Genomic DNA, 18,424 nt, shown 5'->3' with positions numbered 1-18,424 from the left:
GCTGTAGCTCAGTGGTAGAGCCTTTGCTTTGCACACAGAAGGTCCTAGGCATCTCCTGGTAGGGCTGGAAGAAGACTTCTCTGAAATCTTGGAGAGCCACAGCCAGACAATACTGAGCTAGGTGGACCAATGTTCTGACTTGGTACAAGGCATGTTTCTGTGTTGAGTGAGAGACTTTCTTGGAAACCCTTCAGAAGAGATTTGGGGGTTTGTGTGTAGAGATGTTATTTTTCTTGAAATGTTGAAGCCATGGGGTCATTTTTTATTTCTCACTTGCTGCAAAATGGAGTCCTGTCTAGCTTTAATGGTATCACTCATATGCTATATGATAAAAAACAGGCCAATGCAATAATATTAGCACAAAGCATTACATGAAATAATTAACAAAAAGAAATGTGTTTTTCAGCGGTTGCAGCACTCTTCGGATCTAGTCAGTTTCATGGTGGAGTTGAAGACTGTTTTGGTGAGGAACTATATTACAGAGGATTAGTGATCCTAATTTGTCTTCTTACTGTTTAATTTTACTTACTTGTATAATAAGCAAGATACCCTATTTGCTAATCTTCCATAACAATTGCAGTTTTTCATATGATTCTTCTGGAATTGTGTTGTATCTGCAATGTAATGGCCAATACTATTGCTTATGTAACCTCTTTTTACAAGTTACAGTACTACTTAGAAACTAGGCTACGGTTTTCCAAATGCAACTGTTTTAAGTTACTCCTTTTCAAATGTAGCCTTTTATTATCCTTGTATTATACTATGTCATGTTACAAAAGCCTCCAAGTAAACACATGAGAGGGAGCAGTGGGAATGAGTGTGCTGATTTTACTCCCTTTGTTATTTTTGTTTTTCCACTTTTAAAAATTGATTTGTCAGAAAGATATGTACAAACTGACACATAACCATGTAAGCAATAGCAGAACTGTGATGAGATGATGAGCTGCTTGTGCGTAAAATCTTAGTCCCTCAGAGTTTGGCCTGATTATCAAAGCTCTGTCTATAGCGGAGCCCCTTAAGCATGACTCCCTCAATCGCTGGCAGAATCCGACAGTGGGCGTTTGTGGAATCTCTTCCAACATAAAAGCTCCTTAACGGAAACGCGTCTTCTGGATTCTCGGCGCGACAGTTTCCGGCGAGGGGTGGGTGTCCCTATAGGAGGTCCTGAAACTTCCCCACTGTTTTCGCTGGAAGTGTCCCTGAGCCATCTCTCCGACTCACTTTCCCTCGGAGCTCCTTCTCTCCCCCTGCTGGTTCCCTCCTCTGCTGCTGAGTCTCTCCTAGCCTCCGTGAGCCCTTCCACCACCTGCCCTTCTGATGGCAGTTCCCTGACAAGAACCATACATGGAGCATATTCAGGAAAAAAATCTAATTACAGAGATGCAGTTACATATACAGTAGCACAAATTTTAAGAAGAGTCTTTAGACCCCAACCACAATGATGAGTGACTCATGGGAGGAATGCTTGTATGACCCTATTTATATAATTTTTAAAAAAGTGAGAACCAGTCCGCATCAAAATTGACTGATTTGACTTTGCCCTGGACTATTTGTCTATGTCTAACTCAACACTCAGTTAAAACAATGTTCCATACATTTGCAAACCTCTTCGCTGTTTTCATTACCTTCAAATTTGTGGAAGATGGCTGTTTGAAGAAGAGAGCCTTTTTGATTTGTGGAGACTCATACATTTTAGAACCTTCTAAACACAGAGTGGAAAAACAATGACAGAGGAGGCATAGCTAGTGTGGTCATCCCCGTTGTGCCCCTCATGTGTTTATTTCTTGGATTGGTAACCCCTGCATAGGGCTTGTTTGAATAGGCAGAATCTACCTTATCTGAATATCTTTCAGACTAGAAGGGAGGAAAGCGGTTACCTCTTAACTTCATTGCTGGCCATAAAGGAGGAATATGAGGCAATGTGCATCCATTAATTTACCTGCCTATTTAAGTTCTTGGGTATGTCATGTGCAGCACAGTATTACTAGTGTAAGAATATCTCTTTATTGCCTATATATCCATCATAAAGGTGATTCCAGAGCTAAAAAATGAGAGGCATGCTTTATTTTGTTCTGATTTTACCATGGCCATGGTTTCTGATTTATAACTTGCCAAGCAGAAATGCAATAGGAACCGACCATTGCAAGGTGAAATCCAGTTGCAACTTCAAAAGAACCACAGTTTCATTCCTGTGAAAATGTTAAATTTCAGAACCTGGGGATTTGGATATTTTGGAGAAACCTGAGCTATTTTCAGCTGGATCTAAAGAGGCTCTCTATGACACTGTTGTTGTTTTTTGAGTACAATTGAAAGTACATACACACTTTGTTTGAACTTGCTTTTCTTTAAATATTTTTCCTGTTTGCTGAAAATGTTTAGTGCTGAGGGCTTTTTTAGACTATAATTTTTACCACAGTGAATGTGCAGCAGTTATACACTTGTTGCAGAAGATCCAGATTCTTCTTGAGTAGCATATCATATTTTTCCAGCACTCAGGCAACAATATTTTGTTGTAGGTTAAATGATACGCTTTTGTGCATTTCTTCTGCAAATGCTGTGCAAAATGATACTGCTACATGAGGGCACCTCTTGGATAGTGCTTCTGACTGTCTACTGATGAGCAGCATAATTTCCTTCATATCTGCACTATTTTATGACTTCTTATAATTTCTTTTAGAGGTTGATTGCTCTCTCATTGTGCCACTCAAGTGCGTACGTGCCCATGTAACCCTTTTAAAAAGAAAACTGCAGACACCAGCAAGGATTTCATGTTTTCTTTCCCTCTCCCGGCAAAAATTCTACCATTTCATGATTTTTCTTCTTCTCTTTTTTACCCTAAGAGTGTTTCCTCCCCTTCCTGAGCTCTGGAGCACACAGATCTTTTTTATTTTTCTGTTTCAAAAAGACAAAAACCACAGCTAACTCATGCAGCAAGGCTATCATTTGCAATCCATTTGGTGTGGACAGTTCGTTGTTCTGCTGCCAGTAGATTGTGGCAAGGTGAAAGGCTGAGATTTATCACCTGATAAGCTCTTAGAACCTGTAGTTGGAAATAAAGTTGGAAACTGTCATGATGTTTCTATCATACTACTCTTCATTTTTTAGGATGTCTTATATTAAACTTTTTGATAGCTCTGAGCTTCGTTTTCTGAATCATACTGGAGTATATTTCCAGAAGGAACTTGGTCAGTGGTTGTGAATTTTTTTAATAGGTAGTTCCACTAGACATAGGTTTTATGTATCCCTTTCTCTTCACGGTGTCCTTCTAGTCAGAGTGTTTGAGTGTTCTCATATTTTTAAAATCTCTGAGGCATGCTTCAAATTTGTATTCATACATGCATTGACAATGCCTGATTAAAAATGTGGAGAGATTTCTACCAGAGGGTTCAAAAGCAGTTTAATGGACCCAACCTTTATTAGTATGAGGACCCCCTTTTAACCTCAAAAAAATAAAAAATAAAATGAAAATGCAAACCCCATCATTCCAATTGTTGCAATTTTAGGCTTCATTAATTGAGAAAATACATAATGAAAAAAAACTATTATGAATTTTATATGGTATAAAACCAATGCAGATCTACGCAGAAGACAGTGCACACTGTGCTGTCAAATGAGCAATTATGATATGGTGTTATCTTGTACATGTCTACTCAGAAGCAAGTCACAGTGAGTTCAATTGGATTTACTCCAAAGTGTACAGAACTGAAGCCTCAATGCCCAGACTTTCCTTTATTTACTGTTAAGGCACACATCACATTTTTCTTGTTAAAAGGAGAAAGGATATGCTATCTTGGTTCTTCCTTTTTCCTTTGCTTAAGGAATGAGACAGAGAAGATTGTCATTCTCCAACTCCTCCCATACTTTTCTTTCCTTAGTTCTCTGTTCTCACCCCTTGAATGCTTTGAATCTGGCCATTTTTATGTACAGTGGTATTTTGGTTCCTGAACGGCTTAGTTGTCAAACAAATCGGCTCCTGAACGCTGCAAACCCGTAAGTAAATGTTCCGGTTTGCGAACGTTTTTCGGAAGCCAAATGTCCAACTCAGCTTCTGTGGCTTCCGATTAAGTGCAGAAAGCTCCTGCAGCCAATCAGAAGCCACGCCTTGGTTTTCGAACGGTTTCGGGAGTCGAACAGACTCCCAGAATGGATTAAGTTTGAGAACCAAGGTACCACTGTATAGGGAATAATTTGTAAACTTCAGAAGACAAAATCTGTGTCCTGATCCCAACCATGTTTTGTGGAAACGGAAGGCACAAAGAAGGAGCAAAAGAGAGCAAATTGGGTAGTAACAAAATTTGGGTGAGAAGAAAGAAACGGGGTTCCTAGACTTTGGGTGCAAAGAGTACAAGAGTTATTGGGAGAAAAAGGGGAGGCTGATGGGGTAAAATAGTTTTATTCTGGAGAGGCTGTTCAAGCAGAGTCTGTTCCTCAGTGCTCCTGGAGCAAGCCCTGTGGGAGTTGTGGTGTCAGCTACTACTACGGGTCTGTCCTCCATGAGGTGCTTGGAATCCACTCCAGGCATACCTGATCAACCAGGCTAAGCCATGAGCTGAGCACTGGAGAAGCAGGAAGGGACCAGTTCTGTGGTGCTGACAAGGCCCTGCCAGCAAGGCTTGAGGTGTAGAGGAATCAAACTCTAGCAAGTAAGTGTCCATAGCCTTCACACACTTACCTCAGTGTAAGTTCCATCGAATACACCGAAACTTCTGAGTAAATGTGTATAAGATTGCATCCATAAGCCTTGCTGAAAACAAGGAAACTCATTTTAATTATGAGTGTCTTTTAAATAGACATATAGATTTGCATTGTTAGCCATCACTGGATTAGGATTCATCTGAATGTATACAATCAGTATATATATATTTCTAAGTTGTTTAACACTTGACAAACATATAAGATGCTATATTTTTCAACAGGAAGTTGCTTTGAAAAACACACAAGAAGTTCATGCGCCTCCATCTCCACACTATTACTCTGGTGTCATCGGAGATATAGAAACTTTGGGATGGAATAAGTATGCCATGTTTAATAACTGTGATCTTGAATAAATTGTTTAGTAAATTTAACATGCTTGTTCCTGAAGAAATAGTATTTTTCAGGTTTCACTAATGGGTTAAATACAACTTGTGTTTAAATAGCTTTTGTTATTATAACTAACCTTTAATTAAGTTCTTAACATAGATTTTTTAAAAGGTCTTAAGAAGAACCTACAGGTCAAATCTTGTTTACAATTGAAAGTCTCTTCCACAGAGTTTATGTAGTATGCAATTGGGATTCCCCTCAGGCCAGTTAGGGTAACTAGTCTTTGACTCCATTTTTTTTTTTGCTGGTTTCCTTAAAAAGCAAAATAAAAAAAATTAAAAAAAATTGAGAAAGGACAAATTGAGAAAGTCAGAGCTTTACTCTTATTTTCCCTCTTCCCTGATTATTATAGGGTAGACAGAGGAAGGATATCTTCCAGAATAACAGATGCAAAACGCTATCCTGGTTACACAGGAGTACTCACTTCATTCTTGGAGGAGGTACATCATGCTGTGCCCTGATAGAAGCTACAAGGCTTTATCTTCCTGCCTGTATCAATTGGCTGGGGAAGGGTGGCAACCTCCAAAGCAGCTCTGTGGAACCACAAAGGTAGTGAGTGGGTAGCAAAATGCACATAGGAGAAAGCAAGGGGTAACCTCTGGATCTCCAAATCCATCTGTACAAGTAACATTTATTAATGCCCTCCCATGGACAGAAATCACTTGTCACAAACCTGGCTGACATAGAGAAAAACAACTCATGGTACAGAGCCCCCACAGAATCCCACCCTTCACACACCCCTCTTCATTTGCTATTGCAGAGATCTGCACCTTGAATCCTTATCTGGAACCATGGGGTAATAATTATGTATTGCATGGAGAAGGACTCTGTGGGTTGTATTCAACTAACTTTTACTTGGAGTCAGAATTAATGGACCTATGTTAGTCAGTTTACGCACAATACAATTTCCTTTATTACAACCCTGTGAATGGGGAAGGAGGAAGTGGTGGACACTGTTTCTGCTAGGGTTGCCATATGTCTTGATTTTCCTGGATATACCTGGAATACTGCAGTTCGGAAGCAGTGTCTGGGCGTAAATTGGCAAAAGGTCCAGGAAAATCCAGGCATATGGCAACCCATGTCGGCGGTGCCGTTTTTGCCAATTTTCCTTAAAAATAGCTCAAAGGTGTCTTTATTTTGCTGTTTTGCCAAAAAAAGCTTAACAACATAAAGCCATTGTAATAATTATGCAGTGGAAAGGGCCATAGCTTACTCGTAAGAGCATCAGTTTTGCATGCAGAAAATCTAAGGTTCAGTCCCTGGTATTTCAGACAGCCCTATTTCAAACCAGAGATCTACTGCCAGCTGTAGACAATACTGAGCTAGATGGACCAAGGTTGTGACTTGATATAAATATGGCAGCTTCCTATGTTCCTAATATTAACAGTAACTTGGAACTCAGCTGAAAGCAAAGCTTCTTGCACCCAGTTCTGTTTGTGTTTCTGTTTTGTCCTCTTTTACAGTGGAACTTCTTTATGCATAATCTGTAGTGTGACTCAAATCTTCTGCTACTTGTTAGCCATTGAAATTTCACATAACCTGAAAGTGGTCTTGTTGCCACAATGCATGATAATGCTTTCACAAAGATTACTAATCATATATAAATTGCTGGGCTGAATTTCCTATAGTACCTGTATTTATAATTTGTTGACCAGAACAGGACAGTCCGAGCATGTAACATCGATCGTGGCCTGGCTGCTAGCTGATGGATGGGCACTTATATTATGTTTTATTATGTGTTTTGTATTTTAAATATCGAATAACTTTATTTTAATATTTTGTAAGTCTGAGACATTTTGTAAAAAATGATTAAGAAATATAACATATATTAAATAATAATAATAATAAAGTTCATTGAAGAAGGAAATCCAAGAACAAAAGTCTTCTACTTTAAGAAACTGCAAAAATGGATCAAATAGTTGACAGGAAGTTTAATGTGTAGATAAGTGGAGGCTGACAAGAACATGCTGTGTGTGCCAAAGGTTCCAGTGATGGAAAACTGAAACATAGTGCTCACTGACCACAGCGTGAGCCCTGACACACAATGTAAATAACTCAGAGATATATGACTGCATTAAGCAGCTGGCTGGTGTATTTCAGTGATAAATCTGCAACAGCAGAAATGGCTGTCATACAGATTATTTCTGATTAATATATTTGTAACAGACTAATAGGGGTAAGGCATAAATGAAATTACACCAGAACTTGTTTCTGTTCTTCTTCCAGGGTTGTTTTTGTAGATCCTGGTTTTAGTACCATCAGGTTAAAAGCAGAAGATTCCTGTGGCCGGGAACATCTAATAACATTGAAATTAAATCCAAAGGTGAATGAATGTTTTTTATGGTTTTGGGAATGGGGAAGTACGTTTCTATGACTTGTGCCTCAGATATATTTTTAGTAGTTGATCTGTTGAGTAATATTAAAATTGATATAAGTTTAAGCTAATTTAAGAATAGTCATTAAAGACAGGTAGCTTTGTGATGTACAGTGGTACCTCGGGGTAAGTACTTAATTCATTCCGGAGGTCTGTTCTTAACCTGAAACTGTTCTTAACCTGAAGCACCACTTTAGCTAATGGGGCCTCCTGCTGCTGCCGCGCCGCCGGAGCACGATTTCTGTTCTCATCCTGAAGCAAAGTTCTTAACCCGAGGTACTATTTCTGGGTTAGCGGAGTCTGTAACCAGAAGCGTATGTAACCTGAAGCTTCTGTAACCCGAGGTAACACTGTAATTGCAACCTGTAGAAGTTTCTGATAGAAAGTAACTATCCAAAGTAAAAATTCTACATCAGTGATTTTGCCAGTAGAAACTATTTAATATCCTTTTGGCTTGGTGTGGGCTTTAAATGTATCCATTTCACTTCATCATTGGTCAGTTTTGAAGCTCTCTAAGGATAATGGGCTTTGTATTAGCTGAATGTTTTCCTGGTTGAGTTTTAACTACCTAGAACTGGCCTTCCCTTGAACAAGAAACAATTCCCTGCATATGGATTACTTGGCCACAATTGTGGCTCCCTGGCATGTGTGTGGAGTACAGGTTACAGATTCCCCCCACCCCCCTGTAAGATGGTTTGAAAAGAGAGAGGTCTAAATGACTCCTACGAAGCGCTCTTCTGTAGCTGGCTCTGGCATGTGGTTATTTGTTTGCTTTTCATTTAAGACATTTCTGTGCTATTCTTTAGTTAACAAAACTCCCGCAGTGATTTGCAACAGTCATAACAATATCAGATAAAAGAATATAAATTAACAATGGCAGAATATTTGTTAAAAACACACACACACGTAAAAAAACAGCAGCAACCAGTAAACATCATCAGATTAAAACCTGCTTGCATGCTGAAAAGACTGGGTAAATGAAAGCAGTATTTGCTTGCTATTACTGAAGAGCTCAGCCTTACTGTTTGTTGTACTATGTATGCCGTAACAAATCTCCATGTTGTCCATAGAAGCCATATCAAGAAGAGGCTTGAGACAACAATGGCAAGGTTGAATTTGTGGTCCTTTATCAGCATATACACTATTCATCTTATTTTTTAATTTATTTTGTTAGAAAAGACAAGAGAGACAATGCCTGTTGTCTGCACTAGAAGGTACTCTTCACCAGCTATGCTCAGTAGCATGAGACTTCTTTAAAATGCAAATATGTTATTTTCTGTGACTCAATCAAGTTTTCCTCTGGGAGGGCACTAGGGCCCTGCTACCTCCACCAACTTTTAACTTTAATCTCAAAGTTTCTGGTTCAATTTAAATATCACCTGCATAATTGACTTCTTATTTCTGCAGCAACCTGTATGTCAGTATTTCCCTTTTGTAACAAATTGTATACTCTTAATGAGACCCTATTTGTGTTCCTCCCATATATGTGAACACTAATACGTAGGTTAGGTCACATGATTACACTCACCTCAAATTGGTAAAAGTAAACCCCTCCAGGGAGGGCATTCCACATGTGTGGTGCCAGTACTTAAAAGGCTATTTCTCCAGTAACCACCTCCCTCATGTTTAGACAGTGGGAGGATTTGGAGAAGGGCCTCTGATTTTTACCTTAATAATTGAGCCGGCTTATGTGAGAGAATATGATCCTGTTAATAGATGTTGGTAGGTTCAGGGCAACGGTAGGATTGTCATCTGGGTCTGGTGGAGTTAGACCTGTTGCACCTTCAATTTAATCTGGTGACTCCAGTACTCTGATCCCAGTCTCTTTTAATTCATTTTACAACTCTCACTTTAAATCTTTAAATCAAAATTCTGATTTCTTTAAGTTTAATGAGAGCTTACAGGGTGAAATTCTAAAGCCTTCACTGCATCAGTTAAAATGTTCCTTGCAAAAAATAGCGGTCCCATTAAGTCAGATTCTTGCAGAAGCAAAGAGTGTTGCAAATTCAATTTATTTTGCACTAATTCTTCATAGCTTTGTTTTATCTAAAGTGAGTATGTTGTTGGAAAAGGAAGTAACAATTTTAGTTTTACTGTGCAGTGACCAGATTATGCAAGTTGCCAGTTGTACCTAGTGGTCATCAATCAACTCTGTTTCACAAGATTATAGTGATGAAAGGATCAATTGTGTTTGTCCTTTTTAAAAATGTGTCTGGCATTTAAACTTGCCAAGGGAGAAAATTAATATATAAAACGTGTGCTTGGTGACACAGGGATTTGATTTCTGGTAATATATGTAATAAATACACTATGCAATGATGCTCATTCATGTTATTTTTTATTTAAAGAACGTCAAGCAGAAAATGTTTGGACATAGTCCACCAAAACTAAATTTATTTAAATCCCATTTTTTCAAAGTATATATTAAATTCTGCCATTGCAATCAATAGGACTTATGGTACTGAAAAGTGCTCAGTTTTGGCTGGATCTTGCCTGATAGTATTCTAAAAGGTATGCAGGGGTTCTGCATTTTTGAAGAGCTGTTCTAGTATTCCTACATACATTGCTTTTTCTTAATAGGTGTTAGAAGGTTGTGTCCTTCCTTTCTTGGTGTAGATGTGATACTACCAATCTACTCATGATGGGGAGAGTACTAGAGGCTTATTTTCTCTCTCCTTCCTGTTCCTGTCTGTGTGAATTCTACTCTCTCCCATTCTTGAAGGAGGTTTATAAAATATGCATGGTGGAAGGAATATGGATAGAATTTTTTCCCCTTTCTCTTCTATAGTACTAGAAGTCTGTTTATATATACAATGAAATGGATAGACAGAAAAATCAAGACGGACAAAAGAAAACACTTCTTCTCATAACACATAATTAATTTATAGAATTTGCTCCCGCAAGATGTAATGATGGACATTGGCTTAGATAGCTTTAAGTGGGGATTGGACATATTAACGAAGGATAAGATTATCAGTAGCTATTAGTCATGATGGCTAGGTGAAACCTCTCTGTTCAGAGGTAGTATATCGCTGAATATCAGCTACTGGGAACAATAGTAGGAAACACCTCCTGGTCTCCTGGCCTGTTTGTGTGCTTCCTGGAATCCTCTTGTTGAGCACCATTGGAAGCAGATTGTAGGATTAGATGGACCATTGGTCTAATCCAGTAAGAGCTCCATTTATGTATTTATATTTACCCCAATCTCTAGTTTATGTTAGCAAATAGTAACCAAAGGCCTAAATCTCTGTGGAATGATAATACTGTATCTGGGTTGCACAGCATCAGATTTTATGAGAGTGGTGAAGTGATTGAATGTTCTTCCACACAAAAAAATTTCCTGCACATGGAAGAGAAGATGGAACATGTCTCCCTAACATTTAATTGATTGTGTGGACTCTGAAGTGGTATAACCCAGACAAATGGATTAGCTCCTCAGTGGAAACTAGACCAGTGTTTCCCAACCTTGTGCCTCCAGATGTTTTTGGCCTACAACTCCCATCATCCCTAGCTAGCAAGACCAGTGGTCAGGGATGATGGGAGTTGTAGGCCAAAAACATCTGGAGGCACAAGGTTGGGAAACACTGAACTAGACCATAAAAAGGAGGGCTGGGATTTGGAGAAAGAAGTAGCCTATAGGTAACTCCCTGTCACCTTACCAAAGTTAGAAAATTGCTAGTGATGCAACTGTATTGGGTTTATTATTCCGGGTAGCAATTCAGCAAAGAAGTATTGACATGTTTGAATTGTTGGGGCTGGGGGCTCTGCTTAAACTCTGTTATTAAGAGGCTACATGATTTGGCTACACAATTTGCTACCAAGAATGGAAGTCAGGGTGGAGGGCTTGTGGGCCCTTTTCCTCCTCTAATTCAAGCACTGGTTGTAGGCACTGCATTATTTTAATAGACACCATATGAATGCCTTGAAAAAGTACTATTGACTAGTAATATTTGTTGAAAATGTCCATGCTTTTTTCATATCTAGTACAAAATAATATGTTACTATATGTAACAATCCAGGTTTTATTGAAGACTACAGTGAACTCTTCCCTCGCCCCCAATTCAGATCCACGTTATTGTGACTTGGTTTCTTTTCTGAGTCCATCATTATGGCAATAAGTTAAAAACATAAATAGAACTCATATTCTTAAAAGCATAGAGCAAGCCCACACCTTTCTTGATAAGTGAGAGTGGTGTAGTCAATCCTGTAAAAGGAAAGCAGAATGTTAACTGACATTGGGTTCTTTAAACTCAGAAGAATGATTGTGTTAGTTTCTTGGGCAATTCATTGTATTTTGTCTTTAAAAGGCTGAGAATAAATGCAGATGTGCTTGAGCATGGGGTTGTGTGTGTTAGTAGGTATAAAACACATTTTAAACGATTTAAGTCTTCCATAAATGTATCAAAATTGCAGGCATATGATGTTTAGAAAATCTGGAGTACTTAAGCATACAGTAAGGAGTACTTGTCTCTTGCACAACTGCAATCCTAACCACAGGGTGTAAATCTCACTGATCAACTCAGTAAACATGCCTAGAATCACATACTTACTGTTATTCCTTTTTCCCTTCCACTGTGTGACGTTTTAAGAAACGTATACCTAACTGGTACTGGGTCTAGACTAATTTTCACACTGACTCATTTCTATTCTATTCTAATATATTTTCTCTCTATAGCAGTAAAGGCTGAAAAGCTAATAGTCTGCACATCTCAACCCAAACTGTCCTCTATGGTCAATCAATTGTCAGAAAGTGGGATGACTTAACCCAACACCTACTGTCCTACAGATAAGGTGTGTGGCAGAAGAAAATGGTGCATGCCTTCCCTTCTCCAGCTGCATTTCCCTAACCACTCCCTCTTCATTTTGTGACTTGTTCAAAAGTCATTAGTGTAACTGACTGAAAAGAGCATAATAAACTGACAAAGCATAAGAGCTTTTGCAAGCCATAAAAGTTTCCTTTAAAAATGGAAAGTACAGCAGGGGACATGAACCATGGTAGGCGTAATAAAATATAAGTGTAAATTTGAATACCAAGTAGCCAGAGAAATAAAAATAAATGTGAGTGTAGCATAGGTGAGGAGCAGGTGTGAGAATCAGTGAGAGATTACCAGAAGCGGATATAAAGTTATAGAGAAGCTAAACTTCATTACCATAAAAGCCAATTGGATGTGGTCTACTACTGAATTAAGTTTAGCAGGGACCATAGCATTAGAAAACAAAGTAGAAGGATAATACATTCAGAGTAGTAGGTGGCAAGTATCCAGGATTAATGTTGGGTGGATTCATTTGGGAAGGTTTAAGTTGTATTTATATTTAACCTCACTTCCTCTTAACACCTCAAATGTTCGTGTTCTGCCTTTTAATCAAGAGTTTTATGGAGGTGGATTAGGGGAAAGGTAGTGGTCTTTTCATCAGTGCTTCTCTTTCTGTTTCAGCCAAACTTGGTTTTCTACATTGCGTTCAGTTGCACGTACAAGTCCATCTTATATCAGTAGGACTTGCATTATATAAATATGTATGTATGTACAGTTTGTGTGAGCACTGGAATCAGTGGAAACTGGAGCATTAACTTCTGTTATGCTGGATCAGTCATCTCTTGTTTTCTTCCCTTAGGTTCCAGAACACTTTAGTTATGCATATGGCAGTGTTGTTAGGTTTATTAAGTTTAAAACTCATCTTGGGGCTCTACTTGTGACAGGTGGCCAGGAGATTTTTGTGACAAGAAAATGTCCTACTTTGTCTTTGCATATATAGAAAGAGGTTGTGTAAAATATTATATATAGGATGCATATAAGGCAGAAAGGTTTTTCCTGTTAACATTCTGTGCTTCCCAGAGAGGTCTGCTTTGAAACCCCAGAATACCTGGTTTGTTCAGATTCTATTTACTCTCAGGGGTGGCCCATGTTTGCGCTGCCCCTGCTGAAGCCTTGTTCATTGGGGTTATGCAGCTTCGGTTTCCAGATTCTGGTGAAATCTTACAATAATCCTGTGAGATTTCACTGGAAGCCACTGCAGCTGCTTCTCCAGCAGGGGGGGCACGCCTGTGTGGAGCCTCTTGGATTCTGCTGCCCAAGGTGGCTGCCTCACTCTGTCTCATGGGCGAGCTAGCCCTGTTTACCTTTGTCTTCAACTTTGGATTTATTTAAACTAACCTCAGCTATGTGTATGCTTACATTGCAATAATAATAATGATAATAATAAAATCACTAATAAGGTGTAAAAATGTTGAACTTCCACACTTCTGTCTCAGTATCCCACAGAACCACCAGATTGCCTTGTGGACTTACCAGTTCAGTTCTCTGTCTCCTGGATTCCAGAGGTAAGCAGCCTTCCTTCTTTTCTCCGGTTGTCAACGAACTTACCTGCTTAGCCTTCTGCAAGTACCTTGTCTAACATAAACTTGAGCTCTCTTCCTTTTGTTCCGTTTATGTGGAAAAAATAACATAATGAACATTTTATATTCTATGTAAACCACTTAGAGGTTATGTGTGATTAAACAGTATATAAATCCTGTTACATGAATAAAAAACTTAATTTTGTATTTAGTATTAATAGGACAAAATCCAAAGAGTCAATGGTCAATTTTTCTGCACTTCGTAACAAGTCATAACAACAACAATTATTATTATTGTTGTTATTATTTTTATACCCCAATCATCTGACTGGGTTGCCCCCGCCACTCTGGGCAGCTTCCAATGAAGTATAAAGGAAAACACCAAAACACCAAACATTAAACATTAAAAGCTTCCCAATACAGAGCTGTACATCTGGCCCTTTAGTGGCACAGTTACCTCATTCTGGACCCAGGAGTCCCCCCATGCTGTTTCTGTCTACAGAAACAGTATGGGGGACTCCCAGGTCCAGAATGGGGTACCTTCTGTCTACTTAGGACTCAACCTCAATCCATTAACCACCATCCATCCATTGGGAAGTCAGAGCTGTTTCAAATGCAATATGTAATGAAGCTCAGCTGCCCAAAGAAAAGTCTTCAGATTCCATTGGCTGGCACAAGATCCTTGCATGTCAGGCTGTAGACGATGAATATTATTATTGCTATTATTTTAATTTAAATAACTTCCTATCAATAAATATTCCCTGGGTGACTTCCAACTAAACAATATGTAATATGCAAAGCAAACAATGAAAGACAATGAGAAAAATTCTGTGCAACAGACAGCCATTCTTTAACTGAATATACTGTTTAAACTATTCACATCACAACTCTGATATACACTCCCCCCCCTGCACTTCTGTCCTATGCCATTTGGGACACGTGGGGGAACAAAAGACTGCAATATCAGGGAAATGGAGGTGACGCAAAGAATACGAAGAGTTGAAATGCTAGTAATTACCTTCTCCAACAAGAGGAGGAGAATGAGCAATTTCCTTGAGACTCATGGTGACTCAAAGGTTGAGGGATCAGACTGGATACTGAGGCTTCCGTAGTGGCTAAGCATCCTCTTCTGGCACTACTTACAGGCTGTAAAAATTGAAAAGCAGACTATGTTTCGTAAAGAGAAATTACTATGGTGAGGGGACCAACGGCACACAACCCTTCATAGGTCACCCTTGAGTCCCAAACTGTGGTTCCAGGCAGGCAACCAGGTTCTTTAGAAATTAGAACTCTTCAAAAATGATGAAAGGTCAAAAAATCACCAGGAAATAAAACATGAAGGGTCATATTCCTGGAAGATCCCGGAGTAACCCAGGAAAAACAAACATGGAGAATAGTCAAGGGCTCGGGGGGGGGGGGGAGAGAGAGAGAGAGAGGGAGGGAGGGAGGGAGGGTGACTAGCTGGGGTTGAAGCAACCTATCCTGGAGATGAAGTTTGAAAACATTGCATTTCCAGGCAGATTGAAAAGCATATCTTGAGAACAAGCACTTAAGTCAGTTACCTAAGGGGAAGGGGAAAACGGGCTGTATCCAGCAGAAGGAAAGCATTACAAGACATGCTGAATGAGTATAGATATGATGATACAAGTTTCCCACCATAAGGTGCAGAGGGTAATCTTAGGATGGAGCAGTGAGGGGTCCTTTGTCTAGATCAGGGATAAGGAGCCTGGAAAATGGGCATAAGAAGCTCCAGCCAACATACATACATATATTCAGACATAATTTTATTTGCATCCCACCTTTCCGCAGTTCAACCCATTCACAAGGCAGCTTACAGCATGAAAAAACACAATACAAAAGTAGTCACAAATATGATATGGGAAAGCTAAACAAGAGAAAGACATAGCTCAGTAGATGAGTGTGTGATTTGAATGCAAAAAGTCCCAGGTGCAGTCTCTGGCATCTCCAGGTGGGACTGGGGAAGACTCCTGTCTGAAATCCTAGAGAGCTGTTGCCAGCCAGTGTAGACAATATGGAGCTAAATATACTGCCTCAGTATAAGGCAGTTTGATGTTTCTAATAGTGAAATGACCATCATAATGCATTAGACATACAACATACAGAAATCACCTTGGGCTTAGGACTGCATAGCTTTTGTGAATTCAGACTGAAAGACAAATCAAATAGTTGTCATTTCCATACTTTTCCATTTCTGTCATGGTGGCTTGCCAGCCTCACTGAGAAATCCACCCTTTTTCTTTCTTAGGTGCAAGTGCAACACACTGATACTAAAATGTTATCCCACGAGCAGCGATCTAATGTGAATTCACAAATATTTTGATGTCTAAAGGTGCTGAAAATCTTTGAATTTGAATTCAATATAATTCTTTATATGGGGAGCTGGTATTTATGATGGCAGTAAATACTACACTCTAACCCAGTAAAAAATATCGTTACTAGGAATCATTTCATTCCTGTTAAATATAGAAACTTGAGTACCATATATTATTTGTATAGAATTAATAGTTTGTCCTGTTCATGGGATGCCCCCCTCTGGCAAGAATGCAAAATACTTAATTTTCTAAAAGTTTCTCACATTGAAAACATTATTTTGCTTATTTTTTTTAATGCAGTGCTGTCAGAGAACATGGTGCTTTACAGAGTAGCAAAAGCTCTGTCATGCATGGCTGTGTGGTTTGTGAAAGTTCAGGGTGCACCAATTTGGAGAAGTATTACAAAAGGCCTGAAAAAAAGCATCCATATTCAGTATCCTCCTGCAAATTCCCCAGATGGCATTTTGGGCACTGTAGGTTATCTTATCAAGGGTGTGCAACCCTTTCATTTGAGGCATCTGTATTGTTCAGCAATGAGCCCTGCTCACATCCATGATACTCCATTGCATCCCTCCTTCTGTTTCCATATTTTTCTTCTTCCCAAAAGTCAGTATTCTGTGGCTACTGAACATGGTCTGTCCTCACTAAGATGTTTTAGGATATTATTATTATTATTATTATTATTATTATTTACTTTTACAAATCTTGGAGTTTTCCTGACCTGCTGATATTTCTGTCTCACATGTGTGCTGCAGTCAGACAACCAGTCTACATATTGTTTTTCATTACTCACAAAGAGAGAGAAAACAGTGAAGTCTTTTGAAACCATCAGCCAGGACATTAAGACTCAAGGGATAAGCCCCGTTATGCTTACAATTCTATATTGGAATATCAGATTTGTAAAATGTTGGGTTGATTTCCTCGATGCCTTCGACATGTGCTGTGTCAGGAAGATTTGGGCACCACAATGTAGGACAGAGTCTCCAACAACAATGTGCTCTCCCAAGCCCACATTTCCAGCATGTTTGCACTCCGTCTCAGTGATGTCTGCACTGGCGTAGTCATGTCCACAGAATGGAAAACGGCAAGATCCCCAAGGACATGCTCTACGGGGAGCTGGCTTTAGGTCTGTTGGCAGATCAACTTGTGTTTTACAAAGATGTCTACAAATATGAATGAAGGCTAGCAACGTCAGGCGGGTTGTGTGGGAATACCTTGCAGACAACCACAAGGCCTGGAGAAAGACAGTCGGGCCATGCATCCAGAGGAGGAATGACCTCTGGGAGGAGTGCAGAGAGAGGAAATGTCTGCCCCAGCTGCGACAAAATATGCCTCTCCCGTATCGGTCTCTACAGCCACAGCAGACACGGCAAGCGTCCAACAGTTTGACTTCACCCTCAAAGAAACACTCTTCCATTGTCTCCCAAGACAGACGGATGCCAACCAAACAACTGTACTGAAAACATTTAACTGCCAGGTTTTTATGGTAATGCAATCTGCATCTGCATAAGAAAACTGCAAATGATTCTTTCCTTGTCCAATATTATTCACAGTACAAACAGCTGGACTTGCCCCTTGATTCTAAATGTCCAGGTTGATGGTTTTAAAATACTTAGCTGTTTTCTCTCTATTTGTGAGTAACGGAAACCAATATGTAGACTGGTTGCCTCTTGTTCTAGATATTTTGGGTATTCAGCATGCATGTGCTAGTTCTTGATAGGTATTTACTTCTTACATCTGTAGGTCACCTTAATGAAAACATTGACAAGACCCTTAACTCAAACAGTGCAAGTGTCACTGTTAGAATACCAGCACACTCTTGTTAAAGGGAATGTAAATAGATTTCAGGTACCATAATTGATTTTCCCCACTAACAGCTGTTTCCTATTTCATCTTCTAGTACTTTTGGACTTTAAGCTTCATGGTTGTCCCCCCACCCCCTTTTTTATATAATAATAGACAGGGCTTTATGGCATCTGTATTAAAAATGGGTAATTTTCCTTATGGTCCCTGTCTTCCTGCTGGGTTGATAATGTTTTGATGTATTTTTCTTGTGCTCTGATGAGAGGTCTGCTGCTGCTGCTCTGACATATTCATTTGGATGAATAATTATAACGTGCACAATGTCAAGCTGAAGATGGTAGGGTTTTGTGCATCATGACAAGCCTAGTAGCCAGTGCAGGTGTCTCACAGCATGATCAGTAGCAGCCAGTGTATTCTGGCTCAGAGGAGACATTTTAGAATAGTCAGAAATCAGCACCAAGGGCAAGGCGGCTGCCATTGTTTCATGTGCCAAATAAA

The 18,424-nt window shown here is 39.3% G+C and overlaps 1 protein-coding gene across 3 annotated transcripts in view; it reads left to right on the top strand.

Moving 5' to 3' along the window:
* The window catches only part of FANCL (FA complementation group L), a 44,019-nt gene that overhangs the window by 14,018 nt on the left and 11,577 nt on the right, over window positions 1–18,424 (top strand). For 2 of the 3 annotated variants that reach the window (XM_083733689.1, XM_083733690.1), the window contains 4 exons: window positions 407–463; window positions 4,917–5,014; window positions 7,309–7,405; window positions 13,707–13,775. In XM_083733689.1, coding sequence (XP_083589815.1) covers window positions 407–463; window positions 4,917–5,014; window positions 7,309–7,405; window positions 13,707–13,775 — 321 coding nt within the window. The remainder of the gene's footprint in view (window positions 1–406; window positions 464–4,916; window positions 5,015–7,308; window positions 7,406–13,706; window positions 13,776–18,424) is intronic. The other variant, XM_083733691.1, reaches the window with a different exon arrangement.

Source organism: Podarcis gaigeae, assembly GCF_964106915.1.
Source record: "Podarcis gaigeae genome assembly, chromosome: 3".
Lineage (NCBI taxonomy): Eukaryota > Metazoa > Chordata > Lepidosauria > Squamata > Lacertidae > Podarcis > Podarcis gaigeae.
Note: the sequence above shows the minus strand (reverse complement) of the source record. Positions and strands in the feature narration are given on the sequence as shown.